The 26,216-nt window shown below is 35.1% G+C and overlaps 2 protein-coding genes across 11 annotated transcripts in view; one reads left to right on the top strand and one right to left on the bottom strand.

Moving 5' to 3' along the window:
• Positions 1 to 10: 10 nt before the first annotated feature.
• Positions 11 to 22,051, top strand: thrap3b (thyroid hormone receptor associated protein 3b). 10 transcript variants are annotated; one of them, XM_068215112.2, is made up of 12 exons: positions 11 to 67; positions 10,892 to 11,029; positions 12,777 to 13,526; positions 13,992 to 14,083; positions 14,171 to 14,582; positions 14,679 to 14,854; positions 15,036 to 15,147; positions 15,244 to 15,319; positions 16,303 to 16,463; positions 18,620 to 18,893; positions 20,438 to 20,584; positions 20,742 to 22,051. In XM_068215112.2, exons 1-12 carry the CDS (start codon positions 24 to 26, stop codon positions 20,967 to 20,969), a joined length of 2,610 nt encoding a protein of 869 aa, XP_068071213.1. In that variant the 5' UTR covers positions 11 to 23; the 3' UTR covers positions 20,970 to 22,051.
• A 2,805-nt stretch (positions 22,052 to 24,856) lies between these two features.
• Positions 24,857 to 26,216, bottom strand: part of eva1bb (eva-1 homolog Bb (C. elegans)) — a 14,778-nt gene continuing 13,418 nt past the window's right edge. The window contains exon 3 of the mRNA NM_001114461.1: positions 24,857 to 26,216. This exon is cut by the window's right edge and continues 842 nt beyond it. The gene's annotated coding sequence lies outside the window, so the exon portion shown is untranslated.

The raw sequence follows: 26,216 nt of genomic DNA, 5'->3' as shown, positions 1-26,216 counted from the left end.
AAGGAGCGTTACCCTGTACTAAAATGGCGGATCTGTTGACGCATTCCGTCCAAAAGACAACATTAGGGTAGGCGACATTTAACGTATATATCTATGGACGCTAACTAGTATTCACATCGTATCATGCTCAACTCTTAATACTCTTTTACGCACTTTGAGAGTGTTTGCGTTATTTCAGAGAGATATTTAAGCACATATGAAGTAACAATGCCGTCTGTGTACTATAGCTACACAATGCAGCATTTAGCTCGCTCGTAAACATCGCTGCTGTCCTCAGATCATTGTCTGAGCAGAAGTTTCATCATTAGCCCTGACTGTCAGATGCTCTTCATCTCAGGAGCTGTATTTTTAGATGCTTGATAACAGATATAAGGTGAGTTATGGCTGGAGTGGACGCTGCCAGACGGGCTTATATTAATTTTGGCATGACAGGAGCGAACAGGATACTAATGAGTGACAGAGAGAGTCCACAAAAACTGCTCTCCGGTTGCATTTCATGTGATGAATATTATCTTTTAGAGCTTCAAGTCTTGCCTTAGGTTTTCCCCTCAGGTGTTTCTCAAGGTGAGAAATGTCTGAGTTTAAGACATATACTTAAATTAATAGATAAGTACTGAAAAATCCAATAGTATTTGACCTTTGTATAAGATTTCAGGTAGATCATAAGCCAATATTATGAAATCATGATCGACTTATTGATTTATTCATTCATACTACTTGTTTGAAAAAATAATATACCAATTCATTGTTAATACTATAGAGTTTTTGAACTATACAGTTGTAAAGTACATTAGCTGATCGGTTGTGGTAATATACTATGGTAATAGAACAACTGTTTGCAAATTACTCATAAAATATCAAATATTTTTATAATGATCCCTTCATTTGCTTGTGATTTTTAGTTTAGGTTTGAGTGAATTATGAGTGAATACATGTTTTAAAATGCAGCGAGTAAAAAATAATACGTTTTCAACAACATGTTCAATTCTATTACAGTAAACCAGTTTACTGTAGTAAAAACTAAAGAATACCGTATCTATTACAGTTCATCAGTTCACTAATTTATCAGTTCATTGATTAACAGAGTTGTGAGTAACACAGTAATACAGTAAAATACACTTTACTATAGTATGGCACTAAAAATACTTGTGTTTACTATAAATTACTGTTGTTGTTGTTTTATGTGTGCAGTTTCAAGTACAATTGTCTTTTCACATTTTAATTATTGTTAGATAATTATATATTAATATTATTATTAGATATTATTAGCTAAAAATAATCCAACTATATATATATATATATATATATATATATATATATATATATATATATATATATATATATATATATATATATATATGAGTACACACCTCACACATCTTTCTTTTAAATTCATACTTTTAATAGAAAAATATACAATATTATATTTGTCCATATACATTAGATTACTCACTACTAAAGCCGGATCTTTGTCATACAAGAGTGATAAATACAGATTTTTAAAATGAGGAAAAATCAAGAGAAGCAAGAAATGTGAAAGATTTAGTTGAAATTTTGTAGGTTGGAATTTTTTAAATATATTCTTTGCAATATTTAGCTTGAATATATTTGTATTAGCTTTTAATTTCTTAAATATGTTTGGGGACTAAAATATTAGTTTATTTATATAATAAAAATTTACATAATAAATATATCTGTTTAGTAAATCTGTTTTGTTTAAATGCATCAAAACACATTGCCTATATTCCCTAAGAAATGGATACATTTATTTATATATATAAAAACTAAATAACATCACATTTGATTATTAGATTAAAACTTATTTTTATCTGATTCAAACTTGTTTATAATCTTATTATAAAATAATTTAAATCCTATCTTATTTTTAAACTGATCATATTTAAATATATAATAAATAAACATAATTCAATATTAAACATAACTTGCAAGAAAACCTAACAAGATTACCAATACCTGCAGTAAACTACAATTAAAATAAAAAGTGAACATTGAATATTAGATGAAAAGCTTAACTTGAAGAAGCAATCAGTTTTAAAATGATAAAGATCGCCATAGAAATATTGCTGTGTTGCATTTAATAAATATTACAAGAATATTAAAAGCCCATAAATAATGCTGATTTTTATTTTATTTGATCCCAAAGTCTGAACTGAACTGGCTGATGAGGCTCTGGATGCAAAGTTCATGTTTGCCTTTAATCTTTGACCTTTTAATTCCCATCCAGCAGTACAGTATGTTGTGTCAGTATAAATCTGGCTTTTATAAAGCCTCATTGAACAATTTCCCAAAAGCCAGTGCAAGGTGTAAAGACAACTGAGAATTGACTGTGTTTGTTGTGGAGGTGTTTCGGTTGCTGTTGATAAGCTAATATGTGTGTGTGTGTGTGTGTGGTGCATTTATTTGCATCTAAACTCTCTGTATGTGTTGTATTTTGGACCTCTGTATTTAAATGTGCTCTCTCTCCATAGACTGTAAAAGTCTCTCTCACAGCATGTTTCCATCAGCCGTTTCGCTTGAATACGAGTTGCTTTGTTTAATGGTTTCACACACACACACACACATATATATATATACACATATACATATATATATATATATATATATATATATATATATATATATATATATATATATATATATATATATATATATATATATATATTTGGCTAGAAGAAAAACAGTTTTTAATTTTTTTCAAAACATTTTAAGGTCAATGTTATTAGCCATCAATATTAGCAATATTTTTTGTATAGTCTACAGAACAGACCACTGTTATACAATGACTTGCCTAATTACCCTAACTTGCCTGAATAACCTAGTTAACCCTTTAAATGTCACTTTAAGCTGAATATTGAGAAATGTCTAGTCAAATATTATGGACTATCTTCATGGCGTGTCATTATTAGAGATGAGTTATTAAAACTATTATGTTCAGAAATGTGTTGAATAAATCTGCTCTCCGTTAAACAGAAATTGGGGAAAAGCATACAGTGGGGCTAATAAGTCAGGAGTGAATAATTCAGACTTCAACTGTACATCAAAACGAATATTTGCTGAATGTGAATTGAATGTCTTGATGTAGTTACCCTCTAGATCAGTTCGGGAATGTAAACAGTTTGCTGGTGTGACAGGCAGGATTGCAGAGTCGTGCTGTGTGGCGATCCTTCATTCACTCCGGACGGTCTCATTGACACACTGATTACATTACAGCGATCCAGAGTTCAAGCCAATTGAAGGACAGAATCGAGTTTCAATTGGCCAAATTTTCTCGTTCATTTAACTCTCCCATGTTGGCTTTCGGGTCACTTTGGTGTTTTTTTTTTTTTTTAACAGCCGGAAAAAAAATTAAGAATATGTTTTCGTCTTGTTTACACTCACCGGCCACTTTATTAGGTACACCTTATTTAATTGCCTTCAGAACTGCCTTAACCCTTCATGGCATAGATTCAACAAGGTACTGGAAATATTCCTCAGAGATTTTGCGCCATATTGACATGATAACATCACACAGCTGCTGCAGATTTGTCGGCTGCACATCCATGATGTGAATCTCCCGGTTCACCACATCCCAAAGGTGCTCTATTGTTTTGAGATCTGATGACTGTGAAGGCCATTTTGAGTACAGTGAACTCATTGTCATGTTCAAGAAACCAGTCTGAGATGATTCACGCTTTATGACATGGTGTGTTATCGCTGTTGTTAACACTGTTGTTATTAAGGAATGGACCACCACAACCAGCCTGAACCGTTGATACAAGGCAGGATAGATCCCTTGCTTTCTTGTTGTTGTCGCCAAATTCTGATCCTACCATCCGAATGTCGCAGCAGAAATCAAAACGTTTTTCCAATCTTCTTAACGTTCACTTCGTTAACGAGCAGTTGAACAGGTGTACCTAATAAAGTGGCCAGTGAGGGTATGTCTTGACTTTACTAGTTTTCTCTGCGACACTCATTGCACCAGAAACTTTCCATGGGCCCTATAGTAGATGACTATTTTTGTGTTAGCAGCTGCCAGCAGTCTTAATAACAGCCGGAGAAGAATGTGTGTCTATAATCTCTAAGCTTTTACTATGATGATCATATTGGAAGCCATTGTCAAGAGATAGTCCACCCAAAACTAAGTTCTGTCAACCTTTACTCAGACTTCACTTTCTTCTGCTGGAACGCAAAAGAAGATCATTTGAAATATGTTGAAAACCGGTAACTATTGACTTCCATAGTATTTGTTTTATTGATGTCAATGGCTACAGGTTTCTAACATCCTTTAAAAGATATCCTTTGTGTTCAACAGAAGCTCATAAAGATTTATAACCACTTGGTTAGGGTGAATAAATTTTTTAATTTTGGGTGAACTGTCTGTCACATTAACATAATGTTATGTGCATCATAAGACTATAATAAGAATAACCTGGCTTCTATCTATTTAGCAGTGCAACAAATGTGAGAACTAAAAAAGTAGACACATGAACAGTCTATAAAAGGAAAGTGAGATTACCACAATACATCCGTTCAAATGTTTACAACTTCCTGGAACTCGTGCACAGGCAAATGACATGTACAACAAAACAAAACTCTAGTAAAATTGCTTTATATTCACACATTCAGACTTTCACCTTCTAAATATAATTATACAAGTTTTCTAAATAGGGAAATCATATTAGCAGCCAATGAATTTACCTGAATGTATTTGTGAGAAATTCTGCCTGAGCGCATTTGTGAGAAAATCTGAATGAATGCATTTGTGAGGGAACCTGTCAGGTTGCATTTGTGAGAAAATCCGAGTGCAAGTGTCAGAAAATTGACAGTTATGCAGCTGTATGCACTAGATGTATTTTTTCAAGGGCTACATGCAGTATACATATATCCAGATGCACTGAATTTATGAATGAAATATGATATAAATTATATTCATTAAATACTAGTACTTATTTCACTAGTATTTTTTTCTATTATTACAAACACAAATGTAATCTGCCATTTATATATTTATTTGTATTTGATATGTATTTGTAATACTCTTTTATATATATATATATATATATATATATATATATATATATATATATATATATATATATATATATATATATATATATATATATATATATACACACACACACACAGTTGAAGTCAGAATTATTAGCCCCCCTTTGATTTTAAACATATTTAAAAACATATTTCCCAAATGGTGTTTAACAGAGCAAAGACATTGTCACAGTATGTCTGATAATATTTTTTCTTCTGGAGAAAGTCTTATTTGTTTTATTTCGGCTAGAATAAAAGCAGTTTTTAATTTTTTAAACACCATTTTAAGGACAAAATTATTAGCCCCTTTAAGCTAATTTTTTTTCGATAGTCTACAGAACAAACCATCGATATACAATAATTTGCATCATTACCCTAACCTTCCTAGTTTATCTTGAAAAATATCTAGTCAGATATTATTTACTCTCATCATGGCAAAGATAAAATAATTTAGTTATTAGAAATGAGTTATTAAAACTATTATGATTAGAAATGTGTTGAAAAACTCTTCTCTCCGTTAAACAGAAATTGGGGAAAAAAATAAACAGGGGGGCGAATAATTCTGACTTCAACTGTGTCTATATATATATATAATTATTTTTTATGGGTTTTCACCTTTAATGACAGGAGATTTACAGACATGAAAGTATGGGGAGCAGAGAGAGGGGAAGGATCAGCAAGGGACCTCAAGTCGGGAACCGAACCTTGGTAACCGCGATCGCCTGCGTGCTATATGTTGACGCGCTAACCACTAGGCTATTGGCGCCAACATATTTGTAAATCTCAATACATCTATTTGTTAGAACCACTGGGTTTCTACTGACATTTGTTTTGTGCAGAGTGGTTGCCGTTTATTTTGCAAGTCAAGTGATTCTTTGCCAAGCAGATTGTGTTCGTTTGCGAAATGCTGGATTTGTTTGTGAAATTTTGGCACAGATTTTATTTTGCTCTATACCATTACTTATGCAAAAATTACTTTTATAAGGCTTTGAAACACAAGTGTGTGGAAACAATGTGTGAATATAACCAGCCTCTAATTGAAAAAAAATTAATTAAATTTTTTTATACTCGCACTTTATAAAACCAGTCTGCAGAAACACTTTGATTGACATTCTCCCTTTGTACATGTCATCAGACAAGCCCCGCCCACTAGTGATAATCCCTCCAATATTAGCATAGAATGTTTCGTTTTTGAATCTGCCACTATGCTGACACGCAGGCATATGTAGCTCCGCCCTTTTTTGAAAAGATTAGAATCTCATTTGAATTTAAAGCGGCAGTCACCAAAACCACACAATTAGGATCACAGCCTAAAAGGAGCAGCTTCAAAAAGTTGTAAAACATTATTTGTGTGGTATTTTGAGCTGAAACTTCACATACACGCTCTCATCAGAGACTTATTTTACATCTTGGAAAAATTGCCATAATATGTCATCTTTAATCAAATCTATACCTCTAGTATACTTTTTTTTCACTGTGGAAATTACCTCTCATAGAAAATGCTGTAGGTCCTGACTTTCAGAAACGTTGTAATAATTGTAATAGTATTTTTGCAGACATGTCTGAGAGAGGCCGGCTCATGCTGGCTCACTGGCACTCTGTTGTGTGAAATACTAACTGGTGTTAGCCAGATTTCTCTGAACTGGCCTGTGATTACAGCTGTCACTCTGAGAAGCTTCTGACAGGTGGTTTGAAATGGAGGCGCTGTGTCTGTTTTACCATGTGTAGATCGTGCAGTAGGGAAACATGGCCATATAATATATTAAAGTTATAGTTATAGTTATAGTTTACAGCTATAAATGAATTACTTACTCAACTTTTACTTATCATCTACATTAAGTTTCTTTTTTCTAATGAACACAAATTAATATTTATTTTTTTACAAATGTTGGAAACTGGTAGCCATTGACTTCCATATTATTTGTTTTCCTGAATGACAGTGGTTATAAGTTTTCAACATTCTTCGAAATATCTTCTTTTTTGTTCGACAGAAGATAGAAACTCATAAAGGTTTGGAAGATCCTAGTTGTGAGTAATTTATAAGTACAGTTTCCTCTTTTTAACATACACGTCTTAATCGGAACATAACAAGGTAGGAGTGGATGTGTTAATGAATTTAAGGGCCAAATTTAATTTATAATATGTTGGTTTAACATTTAAAATAAACTAATAGCACTGTCATGCTGCTGATAATGGTACTTTTTATCTATTATTTTCATATTCTAATATTTGTAGTGCTTATTCGTTGCATGCTAGTTTTTAGTGTTTACATAGTACTCATTTAATAAATACTGGTATTAAATAAACATTTAGTCGTTACATATTTTAATAGTTATTAGTTAAAATATGTACTTATTCATTAAAATACTAGTGCTTATTTTAATAATTTAATTTGCCATTTACTTTTGAGTCTAATATGAATTCCTTTTGTGACTAGTATGTTTTTAAACATCGCTTGTATAATCAGAGGCATTCATTATTAGATAATACTTCATGTAATAGTCATTATAGTCATTCACTTATTAGACTCTTGTGTTTATTTCTAGTAGCAGTTTTTATCTTACAATTCAGATCAGCTTTCTTATGCTGCAGTAAAGTTCAGTTAAAAATGTCCATAATAATAAAAAAAATCTAATAAAATTTTTATAAGTTTTGAATACTCATATATTTTGAATAGTTAGTAGCTACTTGTATGTAACAAACAAGGCCTAGTATATATTTAATAGTTAAGATTAATGAGATGAGTACTATCCAATAAATAATAGCTGCTGTAGTATGGAATAAATATTAACAAATAAAATAAGTTAATTAACAAACAAATAAATAAAGCCTCCCATTTCGATTAATATCTAATGATAAGTAAAAGTGTCTAAAAAAGTGCTTGCTAATGAGTAATTACTAGTAATAATGATGTACTAGCTGTAATTGGATGCTAGTAAAAAAAAAACAACATGTAATCAGTGAGAAATTTTTATGGAAACCAATTACAATAATCTAACAATAAAAAGCTTTTAGTGAATGATTAATTAAGTACTAAATAAAGTGGTAAAATCTCCCAGTTTTGAATGATGAATACTTGTGCGTATCTAATGAATAGGTTGGCTACTATTCTACAAAATACTCTTGTAACTACAGAATTAGCTCTTTGGTACTTAAAGAATAAGCTGTTGTAGCTAATGAATAAGTGAATGAACAATGAATATTGTTGCAAACAATTTATACGTGTTGAATTTAAACAAATAAATTAATTTTAGAAATGTTCAACTTAATTTATTTGTTTAAATTCAGCCCAAATAAATTGTTTGCAACTACTTAACTTAAAAAAAATGAGTAAATCCATCAATCAGCTCTGGATTATTTCTTTTAGTGTAACTTACTTAATGGAAAAGATACTAATACAGTTGGTATGGTTCATAGATTAAATGTTAACATTCTTGCCATATACACACTCACCAGACATATCAAAGCTTAATTTCTAGATCAATATTTTATTAATTTATTTTCAAGAAAGGAAAGAGAGTTTATTTATGTTAAAAATGGGAAGAATGGTAGAAAGGGGCGTGTAAAACCGTCTTGTGTGCGCGCGCATGTTGATCAGGAAGATCTGAACGGCTTCGGAAGCCTCTTGCGTTTTGTGAGGCGACTAAATGGCCACTTCTCCGCTTCATTACTGAGAAACCTTGCAAAACTTATCTCACATAGGTTAGAAGGGCGAAATAGAACACTATAAGCAAAAGCAGACGATTATTGCTCGGGATAAAGCGTTTAAAACGCGTTATTCCTCCGTCGCGTGCTCGCAGCGCCTCAGCTTGTGAGCTCGCGCTAATCATATCGAACTAGCCCCCCAGGTGAGTCTGTTTTATATATTTAACGCCATTTTGTTAATATCTTAGTTGAACTTTTTTCTTGAAATGTTGCTTCTTGTTATTTTGTTCTTGTTGCGTTCGCTTTTGCACGCGTTTCCGACAAGCTAATCAAGCTAGTGTTAGCATGGCGGCTAACATTAGCTATTTTATTTGACTTTACCATCCTTGCAATGATAGTTTGGTGGTATGAATTGGCGGCTTGAGGTGTGATTTGGTTGCTTTGCTCGTAAAAAAACGTATTTTGTTTCAGGTAACGTTCGATTATGATTTTTTTAAAGTTGACGAATGTTTAAATGTTCTTCATTTTAGCCACAAAACAAACCTGAATGTTCACCACTCCAAGATGTATCAAATTATGTTTAGCATGTGGCTGCGTTGTGCTAAACTCGTGTGTTTATTTCTTCATTTATCATGATGGAAGCGAAAACGAAAGTGTTTTGACTATAAAATGGCTGTTGTGTTCACTTGCTTTTGCATTGGGATTTTCCATCTAACCCACTGCTAATATAAAGGTTATTTTCCCCATTTCTGAAGCTAACGTTAGTAAATTGCATGCTTATTCACACATTTGTGTGTTTTTAAACATCTCGTTATTAGTTTGCTGCATATCCATCTTGAGTATTTCAAAATAATTTAATAAAACTAAGTTATATGTTTATTAAACTACCCTTTGAGTTCCTATGTAGTCTACATGCAGCCTTGGGTGGGTATGCAAATGTGCTCTGTACTGATGACTTGGTCAATGCAAACGTTGCCCATGAATTTCCGGAATAGATCGGAATCTAGCTGCACAAGATAAACTGGACTGTCTTTACCCTAAAGGGTTAGTTAAAATTGCTGTGCAGTTGTTTTTCTTCCTGCTTTGTTGATCAGTGCAAAAACATTGACTAAATGCATATCAGCTTTCAAGCTAGAAGAAATGCATCTCACACTGAATGATCATTTCAGTTAACTCCTGTATCTCATATTACTATATTCAGAATGTGAAACTAGCCTTCATAGAGTAATAATTGCAGTATATTCCTGTCAGAAACTGCACTGCTGTCTATTGTGTTTTTTGCAGAGAGAGCTGAATGGATCACTTCTGTATTGCAAACTACTTCTGCAAATGTTGCATGAAAATAAAAAGGAAGTGTGTTTTGTATGTTGAAGGATCTGAAAGATTGAATCAAGTTAGATTGGCAGGTCTTTGTCCTAATTTGCTGCATACTTTTCGGGTGGTTTTCTGTTAATGTTTGATTAATGTGATCCACATAGTGTAAACAGTTCATCCACTAAGGATCAAGGTAGAACAAAAACACACTTTGACCATAAATGTTTATCAGTTTAGAAATAAAGTGCAGTGTTTGAAGACAAATAATGTTTTGTCATTGCATCAGTTACCGTAAATTGGATTTTGTTCAGCTGACCTTGATTAAAACTGCTGTATTACACTGGAGAGACAGCATTAGTCTTTGTTAGGTAGTCTTACATGTAGTTAGTGTGTTGGAAGAAATGTAGATGATATCTATTACACAGATTTAAATAGATTATCTAGATCTCAGGTGAAATAATAATGCTAAATAAATTCCATAGATTAATTTAATATCTTTGCTGCCTTTTTGTGAAAAAAAAGTTATAATCCTTTTAAATTAAAATACTTGCTTGGCCTGTTGGATTTAAATAATTAAATATTGACAGTTTTGCTTAGCTTGTCTTTTTAATCAATTCAAATAGATTTTAGTCCCAATGGAATGGCATAAGTAACATTAAGTTGTAATTTTATTGTTGGCATGAAATTATCATTTAGTGATTGTCATCACTGCATAAATAAAAAATTACAAGTTCATTTTGCTTTAGACAAACAAGAGATGTTATACCAACTTGGCTATGCTTAGTTTTTTTAATCTTGATTTTAAGTTTTTTTAAATCAATTAAAGGTTAGTTATGCACTTAGTTTTAGGAGTTTTAAGTATGATTTTTCTCTTTTCTCTTTCTAGGTACGCAGAGATGTCCAAGCCTCCAAATTCTGCTTCTCGCTCCCGGTCCAGGTCTAGGTCTAGAACCAGATCAAGGACCTACTCCCGATCTCACTCGAGGAGTCGCTCTCGCTCGAGGTCAAGAAAGCGTCGCTACAGGTAAACAAATTAAATAGATTATTGACACATTCTTTCTAATAAAGTGATGGTTGTATTTGCATTTTATTGTTAAATCTAAAAAAAGGGGCTTTAGATGGCCATTTTTAACTCTGTTCTAAAAAGAAGGAAGTTCCTCTAAGGCAGTGGTTCTCAAACTGTGGTACATGTACAGCTAGTGGTATGCTGGCTTCCTTCTGGTGGTATGCAGAGGAATCAATGAATAGTTAAAGTAAAAATAATTAACATGCTTTTAACCCTTTAACGCATTTGATAACACCGGTGTGATCAGTAAATTAATTTTAATATGCTAAACCTTTTATTTTCAGTTTTCTAATGTTATGTATTCTATCATTTAAGGCTGATTTCTTCCCCATATTTGTAACAGTTGTTAGGCGTATCCTGCATTTTTATATCCCAATGTTGACAGGTATAGTTTAATCATTTGCTCTTCTGACACAAATAGCCTTCTCTAACTTGCAGTAAGCAGATCTATTTTTTAATTTAAGTATGTAAATCCAATTGATATTTTTAAAATACAAGTTAATCTTTAGATTTCAAAGATAAAAATAAGTCATGTATACATGCATAATATTTCAAAATTTATCTAAGAGAGTTTATATATGAATATGATGACATATAGCCTATATTTATGAGGTCCAAGGAATATTTCCAGGTTTTGATAAATAGGCTACTATATGATAATACTTAACATCTAAGTACAGCAGTTTTCTTTTTACTTTTTATAAACAGTGTTGTATTAATTTACATTTTAAAAGCACATTTCAATTTAAACGTTGACATCTATTTTTACCTGTAAGCACAGTACAATGTTAATGTTTAAACTATTTAGAATGTTTAAAGTGGCTTGACTAATAAATATTCATAATAATATTAAACTGGCTAGTTTTTGAGCTGTGCAGAGCTGTAGCTGCTTAATTAGGCCCACTACGCTGCTGTATTTTAATACTGGTCATTACGGTGGTACTTGGAGAGACCATTGTTTTCTGAGGTGGTACTTGGTGGAAAAACATTCGAGAACCACTGCTCTAAGGTTTATCCCGCAGATGACTTAGCAGTCATTGAATACTCGAATAGAAACCACAGAGATGAGATGCCATGTTTTTTTTGAAGGTTGCCTTTCCTCTTATGTACTTCTCGTTTAAAAGCCCGCCTCTTTTTTTGCACACGTCCTGTGAACGTTAAAACAGTTTCCTTTTGTTTAATGTGACTGTACAATTTCCACTGCATGTGGCTAACCATGTCTCTCCCACAATCGAGAACTTTCAACTTTGATCAGTAATTGTTTTTCTAAATCCATATTCCAATGAAAAAGCACAGACGGTAAGTCATTTTCATGTTGGTTTAGTAAATGCTACATTTGAGCTTTAGTGTCTTTGGTAAAGCCAAGAAATGTCTTGAGGCATTGCCACATTTAGGTAATCAATTCACATTACTGTGTAGGAACTTCTTGCATAGCTTCTGAAGTTGGATATGTAGTCTTTTATTCAGTGAGAAAAGGGTTGCATGTTACAAAATTAGCAGGAAGTTGTTTACCGCTCATCAAAAGCACTTGCTCATTTGCAAAAACCCAGGAAGGAAGTTGTGCCATCTGTGTGAAATATTGATTTTGTTGCGCCATCAAGTGGTCATAAATCCTAACTGCATCTTTGTCTCTTCTCTCTCTCCCTCTCTTGTCTAACTGCAATCCTCTCTCTGTGCTTTGCATTTCGCTCCTCTTTCATTCAAGTTCTAGATCAAGATCCCGTTCACATAGCAGGGAGAGGAACTATCCTTCTAGAGATTTCCAGGGCAATCGTGGGTACAACCGCGGTTTTCGTGGCTACCGGAGACCTTTTCAGTACAACCGGGGTAGAGGGCGTGGATTCTTCCCACGAGGTAACTATCACAGGGGTGGTAGCAACTATGGTTACCGTTCCAACAACTGGCACGGCCATAGAGACCAACAGCAGCCGTACGACCACTCGTACAGCCCTAGAAGAGGGCGCTCTCGTTCCCACTCACCACGAAAACGGTCACCAAGCCGGAGCCGCTCTCGCCATTCCAATAGATCATCTTCTGGCCGTTCCAGACGCTCCAGCTCTTCCTCCCACTCCCGATCTCCACGTCCACGCAACTCCAGCACCGGGCGACCCCATTCTAAAGATGGCAAAGACAGGGGATCACCAGGTGAGAGCAAGGGAGCTGCTAAAGAAGCATCCAAACCTACAGGAAGCCCCCCAGAGGAGTCCGGCAAGTGGGAAGGCATGACAGACTACGATGCCAGTCCCAAACGCACTGCTGCATCTGCTGGTCCATCAGACATCAAAGTGTCACTTTCTGGAAATTCCGGCAATGGTGGTTCACTCTGGCGAAGCATCGGCCCTGCTAGTAAAAGTCCACCAGCAAAGACGTCAACCTCAACTGGCTTTGGCTTCTTCTCAAAGGAAGACATGAAGACGGAAGACAAGTCTGCCTCCATCTCGACGGCTTTCAAGAAGTATGTCTTTTTGCTTTTAACATTGCTTTGTGGATGTTTTCCCTCTCTTTCTTTTCTCCTCCAGGCCGTTTTTAATCAATCATCATTCTCTCAAATGTGTTTAGTCCTTGTACAGCAACACAGATCCTTGGAAGAATAGAGCTTATAATGGAAGCCAACTAATTTCAAAACTCAAATGTCACAAATGGGCCTTTACCTGTGCTATGAGGTTGTTTGCAATCCCATAATTTAGGAGATTTTTAATGATGTAAGTATGGAAAAAAAAACACCTTGGTTAGTCGTGTCTGCATTGCTGAAAAGTTGAGCCATTAGTTTGCGCATGTTTTAACTGTTTTTTGTTGTTGTAAGTAACCCTTTTTATCTTGCTGTCTTGTTGGCAACTGGTTTGAAAATGTAAATGTTTTCAAATACAATCTGCTTGTTACTATATGCAAAAATCTGATAAATGTGTGATGTTCACCTCAGGTTTTTGGCAGAAAAGAAAAAGCCTTCAGACAGGGATAATGGCAGGGGGGAATCTTTAAGCTTGGGCGAAGCTGACAACGAGAAGAGTGGCAGTAAGTCAAGAAGCACATTTAACACATCCGATTCTCCCTATGATGGTTCAAAGACTGACAAAGTTCTTCCGTTTTTGGATCCTGAAGAAGAGGAGTATCGGCAGGAACTGAAGGAGAGGAAGGCTGAGGAGGAGACAAAGTATAAAGAAAAAACCCTTGTCACGATGCGGGACTTAACTGAAGAGCGCTTCGGGAAATGGGACGACTCCGTTTATCTGTCCAGCAAAGAATCATCAAGGAGGGATGAAGATGTCGAAGAGGAACTGGATGAGGAACTTTATCGCAGTCGGAAACATGCGTCCAGAAAAGAAGAGAAGGCCGCCAAGAAGAAAGAAAAGAAAAAAAGTAGGATCAGTTGCAGTCCATCTTCTCCGCCGTCATCTGGAGGCAGGCCACTGTTTCCAGTTGTAAGAGAGGCTTCACCACCAGTTAAATCTTCAGCCAAGAAAGAGCCACAGTTTAATTTTAGTATCAAGGCATTTACTGGTGATGGAGAAGGGTATGTGAAGTCACATTTACTGCAGACTTTTATAAAAATTATTATTATTATTTATGAAAGATCTGTACGAATGTATGACTCGCTGTTTTTCCTCAGCTCGTCAGGTGCATTAACTAAAGAGAGGCGTTTGTCACGGGATCTTGTGCACCCTGGTAAAAAAGATCAGGATGACTTTCGCTCAATCTTCCAGCATATTCAGTCTGCTCAGCTTCGCAGAAGCCCTTCAGAGCTGTTTGCTCAACACATAGTGACCATAGTACATCACATTAAAGGTAAATCCAGTCTAATCTGATAGTTTTAAGCTATTCATCATTAATGCTGCACTTTGTGTTTTGAGGAGCCCCTCAGGGTGCAGTCATGGGACCATTTTTCTTTGTAAAGACTTTGGTTTTAGTTTTGAATATTTTAATGTGATGGCATGTAAGACGTTTTTTTTCTTCTCTCTGAATGTAGCTCAACATTTCAAGTCATCTGGGATGACTCTGAATGAGCGTTTTGGAATATACCAAAGAAAAGCGGCAGAGGTCGAAATGATGAAGCCAAAAAAGAGTCCTGAGATCCACAGGTATGTGAATTTGTGCTTATGCATCTTCAAATGAATTATTATAGTTTAATGCCTTGTTTTTCCTTTTTTAATACTTCTTTCCATTTACTTCCACAGGCGAATCGATGTGTCTCCCAGTGCTTTTAAGAAGCACTCTCAGATGTTTGAGGATTTCGAAGAGAGCGGCTACAAGGTGACACAGAGCGTTTTCAAATCTGAAATTCCTGCCCAAATGTGTACCAGCTGAAACAGCAGAAATGTGCTATGAGGTGTATAATGCTAATGCACAAGAACCCCAATCTCAGTCTTGTATTACTGAGCGTTACGCTCTCACCCTCCAGCATTTGTCGTATGATTAATCGTGGGTACATACTTGCCCAAACAAAATGGCTAATCAAAAGGAAGTGACAATTGATCCTGTGTCCAAGCCTTTCAATGGACCGCTAACCAATGCAATAGTAAGTATATCTCATCAAAAATGTGTTTATAAAAAAAGTGAGCCTCAGTACTGATCAGTTTTGGGAAAGCATGGAGCATGCTGCTTTCCCATGAGATCTGTCCGTTTTTGTTTTAGTTTTGATTCTTTTATTTTTCACAGATTCTTACGTGTTCATAGATTTGTCACATTTTCAGTGGGCGTCCTATAAATTATTTTATCACATTTCCTCCTAAAATTGTACACATTTCAGTGGTTTCATTTAATCTTACCCAACACTAAAGTAATAGAGGGTGACTATTGCATTTGAGGCTGTTCCTTAAGATGGCCAATAGATGGAGTTTTTCAGCTGGATTTTCCTTTTTATTGTCATAACTGTCTGCCATTTCAGTGTGAGAAATGCTTAGGGTAACACTAAATTAATCATGTTAATTATTAATTTATTGTAGGTTTGCACAAAGACTCTCATTTTCTCTTACTGTAACCACAGTTGTTTATCAGAATCTGCTACATGTTCTTTCTCTGCAGTAAAACCAAATGAGCATGAAGGCTAAATTGCATCCAAACAAATAAATCAAAGTTTTATTGTTTGGTAAAAGTCATTGTACAGATTCTGCTAAACAAAATATTGCTTAAATTAATGTCATACTGGTTTATTTCCTTAAGATGAAACAAAGGAATTTATAGTTGTTTACACTATTGCTGTGCTAATATTTTTGGATATTGTTGTGTCTCTGCAGGATCATGGCAAAAGGCATGAAGGCGACTCATTGGACCTCCGTTTGGCTATTGAGCGCCGTAAAAAGGATCCTAAACGAGAAGGGGGAAAGAGTTCAGCTGGCTCACGCACACCCAGCCATGAACTCTCCCCCGAAAGATCCTCCAAACAAAAGAAATCCAAGTATGTTCAAGTCTTTGATTTTTACTGATGAATAATATTTGAACAGTTGCTGAATTCTGAGCTATGTAGTCTTGTGCTCGTTGTCTGGACTGCAATGATTTGTTGTCTAAATCTTGATATAACATGTCTGTTTTCATTCACAGAGAAAAACTGTATTCATATTTTAAACAATCCTTGATTACAGAATTAGAAAGGTGGCATTGCATCATTTCTCAAATTCTGCTTGATAATCTTCTTTCATTTTAATTATCTCATTCTTTTTCTGTCTGCTGTTCAAAATCAGATGAATCTAGACTTGATTTACAGTTTTAGATACTTGGTTTTTCTTCAGTGTGCTTTAATATCATAGGAAATTTATTTTATTTATTTATTTTTTTTTATTTGAAAATTTATAACACTGCAAGTAATTTTCTAAAATATGAAACACGTTATCCAAACTTTTGCAAAACACAATGTTGTTTTAATATTGTGAAGTATCACACCAAAATTAAATCAAATTTTATTGTCCATGGAAAAATGTTTTTTTGTCTCATTCATATCTAACAACTTCTCTGAAGCGTCATTTAATGTAAGCAGACTCAAAGCCTTAAGCCTTGCCCATCTTTAAACTCTTAGCTGTTCACACCAGACACAGCACAGATCGCGCTTTTCGCGTGTAAATAGACATTTTTTAACATTTTTAGTTTACTCTTTTCACGTGTCATTCACTTCACAATAGATGCAAATTTGATTATGAGTGGGGCATCTGTCTGCCCGGTAACTCTAACTTCGTTGCTTAATGATTAACGTGGATTTGATTGAGAGAGTAGTTGTGTTTTAGGAAGGCTGAAAAGCAGCATATATTCTTTAAGTGCCGTGTCTGAGTCCACTAGATCCTTTCTGAGGTGCATCCAGCTCTGAGTTTTCTTTCAGAAACTGTACCAGGATAATAGAAGCTTTCAGCAGTGCTTCAGATTGAGCTCAGCCCAGTTTTGGCCCGATTTCACAGAGTGGTTCGGTATGCGTTTATGGGCATTTCCATTGTCAAAAAGTGAAGCGTACAATACCACTTTTTGGGTACCCTTTTTAAAGGGTACATAGCATGACAAAAGAGTACCAAAAAGTGGAGCTATACGCGCAGCTGAATGCTATTGGTTTACAGGAAAAAAAAGAGAAAAAAAAAATATATATATAAATATAATAAATATATAATATATATGTTATAATCAAATAACAAATGATTCTTTTAGCAACTGCCGTGTTTAACTATTATCATCACCTTTTGGACTATTATGAACGCAGAATGACAGAAATACTTATTTACAAGAGGTTACATTTGCTGGTGAAGATTAAAGATTCATATGAGAGGTTTGCATTGACCGTGGGCTATATATTTAATTCATATAATTGCAGACATTACTGTAGGCTATTGTAGTCATAATTCTGCAGTTATGATCAAATCATGTCCATAGAAAGGTTAGTAATGAACAGTTATACACAAGTATTTGTGTGTATGAAGCATCTACATTGTGAGAAGTGCTTCTCGTATAATATGCAAACGACCTGTACAGCTTTGCTTTAACGTTAACTCAAGCGAGAATGACGTCGACTGAAGCTTTGTCGTTCATCACGCCCCCACCAGTGGTACCCTTTTGGCAGTGGAAACTCAAGCCTGATAAAGGGGACTCGTACCGTACTGTACCATTTAGTGTAAATGGGCCATTTGATGAGCCGGTGTCAGCAAGAAAATTTACCCTCTGGACACCAACAACAGGCACAACGTCATAATCGTGCCCCTACACAAGCCAGCTTATGATTGGTTAACAAGGTGCGAATGTCCGTTAAACTTCAGATTTTTCAACTTGATCAGTTTTCGTTTAAAATGCTCAACTCATGCGGATTAATTGTTGTAAATAGCATCATTCGCGCAAATTGCACCTCGGGATGTCTGTTCGTGTCTTTGCCTTGACTTGGCATCTGATGTAAACGCACAATTACGGTCTTTCAAATAAAAATGGAAACTTTTAAATACAAATGTATTGTTTTAAATGTAGTGTATACTGAGCACTTTTGATACATCCTTTTAGATTGCAGAGTTTACTTTGCACTCAGATTATTTCTTCAGTCATTGATTTGGTCATTTTTTTAATACTTTGTTTTTTTTTCTCATTCTAAAGGAAAAGCAAAAAGAAACGAGAGCGCTCTCCTTCCTCCTCCTCCTCTTCGTCCTCCTCTCCCTCCCCGCGTCCGTACAGAGGGAAGGAGTACTCTGAGGAGCACATGGAGGGAGGCTTTAACAAGGCCCGCCTGGGGTCACGGGACTACCCCGGGCCCATGGAGCGCGGCCCTCGGGACTATGAGGGCTACATGGAGAGGGGTTACGAGAGGGACAGAGGCGGATATGATCGAGGAGGATATGACAGGGGTCGTGGAGGTTATGACCGGGGCTTTGTAAGTACTTAACCATTTCTTATCCAGCTGAAAACACTTACTGATTATTAATGAGTTGGAGATGGAATTCGTTTCTTCACGGAGCGTGGAATAATGGATGGCTCCACAGGGCTTTAAAATGCAACCTTTTTTGGTTGAAATTTTACCTGTGATGGGGCTGCACGATATCCTTTTAGCATCAATATCAGAATGTGTGAATCTGCAGGATCTCAATTGAATTCAAACAGTTTGAACATTAGAAATTACAAAGTTAATCTCGGACCACATATACTTGCAAAATAAAAGAAAGTTTTGCAAACAAAAAATAAAGTATTAAGCAAAAATAAATAAATGAATGCAAATCTCCAAAAATACTAAAACCAAAATACATTTTTGAGGGGAAAAAAATTTAATTTTGCCTACAATAATAAAGATCTGCAAACAGAAAATTAAGTTCTGAAAAAAAAAAAATTTGCAAAGAACTGCAAATAAAAATCAAGCAGTGCAAAAAAAAAAACAATTTGCATAACATTTTTATAGCATTACCTCGTTTGAATTAGCTTTTTTAGGCAGCAGTGAGTTTGCCATGCTGTTTTCACTTTGCACTTCATGTTTCTGCATGTTTCACATTGTGACCTTGATTTGACAAGGGAACTTGAGTGTTTACGGCACCTTGTCAAATCAGGGCCACAAAGTGAAAATAAAGTATATTCCAGAGTGTACCATATTTGTTCAGTCCATATGTTCATTTAACATGAGATATATAATACATACTGAGACTCTGAGAGATATATATATATATATATATATATATATATATATATATATATATATATATATATATATATATCTGTATATATTTTTTTTTTTCTGCAATTTCTTCTCTTTCAATGCCGTAGTAGGGTAGGGGTAATGTAATGCTTTAAATTGTAAATGCAAAAAACTCAAATAAAAAAAAAAAAAATATATATATATATAGTATATTTTTATGACGCTGTATAACAATAATATTTTTACAGTACTGTGACTGTGGAGGTGAATGTAGGCGTTAAAAATACAATTATTGGGTAGTTTATTAGACAACGTAAATAATGCTCTGTAAAACTACAGTTTTTACCTTACTGTGACTGTTGGGTTTAGGGTTGGAGCAGGAGCAGGGGCAGATGTTAATAAAATACAATAAATGGGAAATTAATAAATAATAGAAATAATTCTCGCCAACTTCCGGCCGCAAACCTATCAGATCTAGCAACAACCTTTTAAAAGCACCGAAGACTCCATTTTTAATTAGTTGATGCTGGTGTTGTGTCAGACCAATCAGAGAGCCGTTGTGGATTGCCATGCCTCCGTTTTAAATTGTGTATCGTTCTCTGATTCGTCAGTCACCTCTAATGGTCAAAAAAATATGCATCATGCATTTTTATGCTGGATAGTGTACTATAATTGTACTTCAATTGTGGTTAATTCATGCAACATTTGCCTCGATGTCGTTTAAACACATTTGCAATGCATGATTGTTTTCCTCCCATTTATCTGTCTTGTATTCTCATATCATCTGTTTTCAGCCCAGAATGAGAGGAAGAGGATGGAACCGTGGAAATTACCCAGGCAACAACCCCAACATCAACCCCCCGAATATGGGTGGCCCCCCGCGTCCCCCAGATGAGGAGTGGGACCCTGAATACACCCCCAAAAGTCGAAAATACTTCCAGGTGTGCTAGCATTCATCTCCCCTCTTAAACGGCATGTAAAAACTGGTGGTGGGTTGCTTCGCTTGTCCTGAATAAGTGAGCAATTATGGGACAGAATAAGCTGCATGGTGGCCAGTAGGAGAGTTTCAATTTCCCTCTCTCTCTCATCCCACTGCAGCACGACGACCGGGACAAGGAGGGGGAGATGAAGTGGCTGGACACAAGGGGACGCGGAAGAGGGAATTTTCCACGTGCCAGAGGCACCTTCATGGTTCGAAAGAGTGGTGGCAGCCCAAAGTGGACCCACGACATGTTCCAGGGCAACATGGAAGAGGGAGAGATTGAGGGAGGCTCAGAGCACAAAGATGAAGATAAACCTGGGGAAAACCCTGCTTCTAAGCCATAGTCTGTTTCTGTAACTCAAAGTGCATCCTCTTTGTTCCGGTGTTGGACTGTATGATAAAACATGTCGTTTATAGCAGTGTTTCCCAACAATGTTCCTGAAGACACACCAACAGCTCATATTTTGGATGTCTCCCTCATCTGATCCATTACCTTCAGGTTGTTTGGATGAGTGGATTCAGACGTGTTTTGATTAGACAGAGGTTTAATGTGTACTGTTGGTGTGCCTTCAGGAACAGGGTTGGGAAACCGGTTTAAAGCACCAGTTTATCAGCATTTTCGTTTATTTTTTCGGTTTGCTTCAGGTGGTGGGAGGTGATTTGAAGAGCTCAGTCATTCGGTGGCTGACATTAATTTGATCTTCGTTTAAAAAGTGCAATAAGGAGATCCATGCACTTGTGCCTTAGATTTAACTGTAATTTTATCATTTCTTTTTTACGTTTTTGTTTTTTATTTTGGCTATATATTTTCCCCGTTTTGTGCATGTGCGTTCATGCTGCAATCATTTCTGTTCCTCCCATCTCGTCGTGTAATCTCAAAGATGTTCGGGTGTCCCTTGTGGACCAACACACTGTGTGGTGGGCCGTTTTTCTGAAAATCGTCTGCTAAAAGTGTACATACTCGGAGTTTCCCAGCAAATGTAACATCCAAATTAGTCCTTCCCTTAACGATACCACTATTTACTAAATAAGTTAAATTATACAGTGTAAATTAAACTCCTAATTTGCTCAAATACAAAACGTCCACCATTATAATTCTGATTTTAAAGTGTAGATAACGATAGAACATGCAGGAAGCAGCTTCTAGCGATGCGTTTATTGCATTACTGTGCTCGAACTGTCCCTCACGTTGTAAGATAGCTCATGCTGCATGTTTAGATCATGTGGTTTTTCTTTATTGATCTCGATACGCTGCACCGCTCGGTTGTGCTGTACGATGCACTGGAGACTCGATCGCTTGCTTTTCCTTGTAGACATCTCGCTTTGTGGTGATATTACTGTAACGCTGTGATCTTCTGTTAACATTACTCAGTGCTTTCGGTCTCCGTGGTGGATTTGAAATAAAAGCCGTCCTCTGTTTGATAAACAGTCGTGTTTTTCTTAATGTTTCATTGATGTAAGAGCGCTGCTCTCGACAGCTGGAGCTTTTTGGTGATTATTATGAAGAGCTTCAGCTGTGGTGTTGGTAGCCATTTAATGATTCAGTTCTCAGTTTATATGGTTTTGCATTGGGGCTGCACGATATTGGATACATTTAACATTGCAATTTTTCTTTCTCTGTGATATATTGTGATATAACTACATTTTCACCACATAAGCTCTATTTGGAAAGTCAATCGTTTAGATTGGGATGATTTTGCAGTGGAATGTAATATGAATATACAGTGCTCAGCATAATTGTAGTACACCTCATTTTGAAAGCGAATATTTGTATCCATTTCTCAGTGAATATAAGTAGTGTATTTTAGCACATTTAAACAAAACAGATTTATTGATTAAAATAATATTTTAGTTACCAAACTTATTTAGAAATGGAAAGATAATACAATTAAATTCAAGCAAAATATTGCATAAACATTACAACTTAAAATTTAAACTTTTTTTCCAATTTTTTTGCTGCTTTTTTTCCTCTTATTTTTATTATTATTATTTTTTTGTATTTAATATTTATCTACAACATAAATGAGGGTGTGCTAGTTTTTGGACCGCTATTGTGAGTTATTTTGTTAGATAAGCTCCAGATTTGGCTTCATGACTGACTAATCTAATGCATATGTCCAAATATAATATTGTACAGCTTGTATTAAAAATATGCATTTAAAAGTTTTATGAAGGGGGACCTTGTATATGCTGAACACTGTATTTTTATGCAATTTATGATATACTTTTAATAAACAAACTACAGTCATAAAAACAATGAAGCAAATTATAAAGTAAAATAAACCGTGCTTTATGGTTTTCTGCACAGAGTTTAACTGTATTCAGGTGCATAAATAAAATTAAATGTAAAATAGCACTGCATTGTCTTCATCTTTAATAATAATTGAATACTATTAATATATTATTTTATATTTCTTGAAAAAGTCTTAAATTTCATAAACACAATTTTAGGCCTTAAATTCACTTAAATATTGTGTTGTATGTCTTTAACAATTTTAAACTGGTCTTTATTTTCCCCAGTTCAAGTAAAGCTACCCAATCGGGCCAACATCCATCCAATTACCAGCAATCCATCTTAATAAAATCAGGGAAAGAAAACTAAAAACAATTACACAGTTCCTCGTGATAATAACAGAAATGCATTAGGTTGAATAAAAGTTATACTCAAATCAATTTGGACTAAAAGCCAACATGTGTGTGTTTATTAATGTAATTGCCTCCACAATAAATACACTTTTAACAATGTTAAATGTGTAATTTTAAAGAAAAAAAACTAAATATTATGTTGGAAATACTGCATAACTAGAGTTTTCTTGTTTTGACACATTTAAAGTATGTCACTAAGAAATAATTACATTAGTGTTTTTTTTTTTTTTTTGTGGCAAGCAAAAATTAATAATGAAATAATCGTAAGTGTTTTGCCCTGTATGTTTAAAATTTCTTTCATAAAGGTCTTAAAAGACTCTTAAAGAAGTCATCAATTTTACTTGAAACCTGCAGAAACCCTGTTTTAATCTTCTTTACGCGCTGTTAAATGCTTTGATTTCTCTTGAAATGCTCACAGTCACAGGCCTTAACAATAGTCACTCAGCATTGCATATTTTGCAATGATCAAACAATAAATTGTGCTGCCCCATTTTGCTTGTTGCAGGGCATATGCGTTAACCAATTATTTTTGACAATAGTTTGTGTAAAGTTTTTAGTAATCCTGAAGATCTTGATTAGCTGATTCAGGTGTGTTTGATCAAGGCTGAAGTTGTTCTACAAGCAGGACTGGACGGCAGTCTATTTACACCAGCAGAGGACAATCGGTGAGTAAAAGTGCATTTTAAAATGGCTTTTTTTTCCTGTTCATTTTAATTGTTACAAAAGACACCTGTTTGATTATGGTGAACATATTTCTCGCTGTAAATTAAAGCAGAGTTATGAGAGAAGATGACTTTCCAGTATGAAAATTGCCACTTTCCTCTGCACCGTGTGGAACAAATGGTATAAAGCTTTGGTTTTATTTAAAAAAATACATACAGCATAAATACCCATTCACTTTAAAATGTGTGTACAAGACATAAAAAGATCTGTCAGCACTTACAAATGATTACTTGGAAGACAAGCAAGGGCTTGTTGGAACAACCTCAAAAAGTATGCAAATCAAACATGGAGTCCTTACTTTGAAAGGTATACTACAACAAAATCACATCTGACAGTGGTGTTTGGGTGGGGAGAATGTATATTTCTGTACTTTCTATTACAAAGTCAATTCAAAAAGGTTAAAATAATTTTATATCCAACCTTATGTACATTACAATTGTTTTGAAAACCTTTATATTGTCTTTAATTTTCTTTTGAATGTTGTTATATTTTAGCATTTGTTTTCATATTGAATTCCCCCTCAAAGTTTAGCTTTGTTTCTACTGGGCAGAGGTGTGCAAACTCTGTACTGGAGGTAATTGGGATTCCCAATCCCAATTAGACACACATGAACCAGCCGATCAAGCTCTTATAGGTATGCTAGAAACTTTCAGGCAGGTGGCTGATTGATAATATGCGTTCTTGCGTCCTCGTGTGCTCATGTAACGTCATCAACTGCTAAATTTCAGTTCCAAAACTCAAGAACGAGGACGCGTGAAAGTTCCCGGATGTGTTCTAGATATCGAGGATGCAGATTTGAGCATCGAGCTCGCTCGAGAAGTCCCAGACATCATTGCTTCTGAATAGAGGAAGTGAGAAGTGCTGTATTTTATATCGATTTATTATCAAAGTTCAGAGATATCCCTTATTTACCTTAATGATTCTGAAAGTAAACAATATGATGAACATCTTTATAAAGGCATAAACACATTAAGAGTGTTTATTTGCTGAAATTTGTATTAAACTTAGTTTTATTTGTATTGTGTTCAGAGTGTATATTTATGCATTAGTATACATTGTGAAAAAGGAAAAACATTAACTCGTTTTATGAATGCTGTAATGTTTAGACAATTTTCCAATAAAATCGGATGAAGGTCACATGACCGTCAGGAAGAACGCAGCGTCTCATTTCCCAGGACGCGTTCTCGTGGTCTCCAGAGTTTGTTTTTCTGAGGTAACTTGGCAAGACCAGTCTCCACAAGAACGCGAGTTCTCTGCATTGAGAATTTGAGAAACAGCCATGCGTGTTGAAGAAAGTTGGAGCTAAGCTATGCAGGACACTGGCCTGCCAGGACCGAGTTTGGACATCCCTGCTTTAGGGAATGCAAAGGTTTGCAGGTAAACAGGTTTCCTGGGGTTACCGAAGACACGTTTGGGTACAAATAGAAAACCTTTCTCCAGAAACACAAAAGGTTTGCAAACAAACAAAGTTTTTTTTTAGGAAAAGCAAAGGTTGTTTGCACAAATACCTAGTTTCTTGTGGAGTGCATTTTTTTCAACGGGCCCATAACGTTTCTTTAAGAGCGCAAAAGTTTTGCAAGCAAATGCAAAGTTTGTTAGTCAATGTGGAAGTTTTACAAACAAATGTAGAGTTTCTTGGTCAGTGCAGAAGTTGAGCAAATGCATCTCTCCAGGACAGCATCTCATCAGAAACATGGTTTGACACTATAAACTTCTATAGGCATTGGTAGACATGGGCCGGTATAAGATTCTGACGGTGTGATACCCTTGGATAAAAATATCACGTTATTGTGATTACTGCTCTAAAATATGTTCGTTTTAAATGTCTAGGTAAAAACAAAAACTTTTTTTCCCTTTTGAACACAATATATTTTATTTTTTTAAAACTTTGAAAATATTTTAGAGCAGTAAAAGTGAGGCTGAATGATGAAAATAAATCATTGACTTCTTTGTCTTCATTAGTTTCAAAAACACAGATTTCTTAACAATTTAAAACGGCATCTTTGGAGATCTTTTCTGCTGGAGCTACTGCGGCCCTAAAAAAACTGACAATGCACATACCTCAGAAACGGTGTTACAGAACATTTTGGCGGTTTTAAAACCTTGACTTTTCCAAACCACAGTATACCTCAAAAACGGTTATCGTCCCATGCCATTGGAGCTCATTACTTGAAGCTGCAGGATTCTGGCCCTCCAGGAGCAGAACTGGACATGCTTGTTTT

Source organism: Danio rerio, chromosome 19 (genome assembly GCF_049306965.1).
Source record: "Danio rerio strain Tuebingen ecotype United States chromosome 19, GRCz12tu, whole genome shotgun sequence".
In the NCBI taxonomy this organism is placed as follows: domain Eukaryota; kingdom Metazoa; phylum Chordata; class Actinopteri; order Cypriniformes; family Danionidae; genus Danio; species Danio rerio.
The sequence above is the reverse complement of the archived record's forward strand: the minus strand, read 5'-3'. Positions and strand labels throughout refer to the sequence as shown.

Bases quoted from the DNA above. Each gene is read 5' to 3' on its own strand.
- thrap3b (XM_068215111.2), top strand. From the start codon at position 24: ATGGCGGATCTGTTGACGCATTCCGTCCAAAAGACAACATTAGG. The intron at 11,030-12,776 runs GTAAACAAATTA...CTTTCATTCAAG, and splicing joins TCAAGAAAGCGTCGCTACAG to TTCTAGATCAAGATCCCGTT. The intron at 14,855-15,035 runs GTAAATCCAGTC...CTCTGAATGTAG, and splicing joins CATAGTACATCACATTAAAG to CTCAACATTTCAAGTCATCT.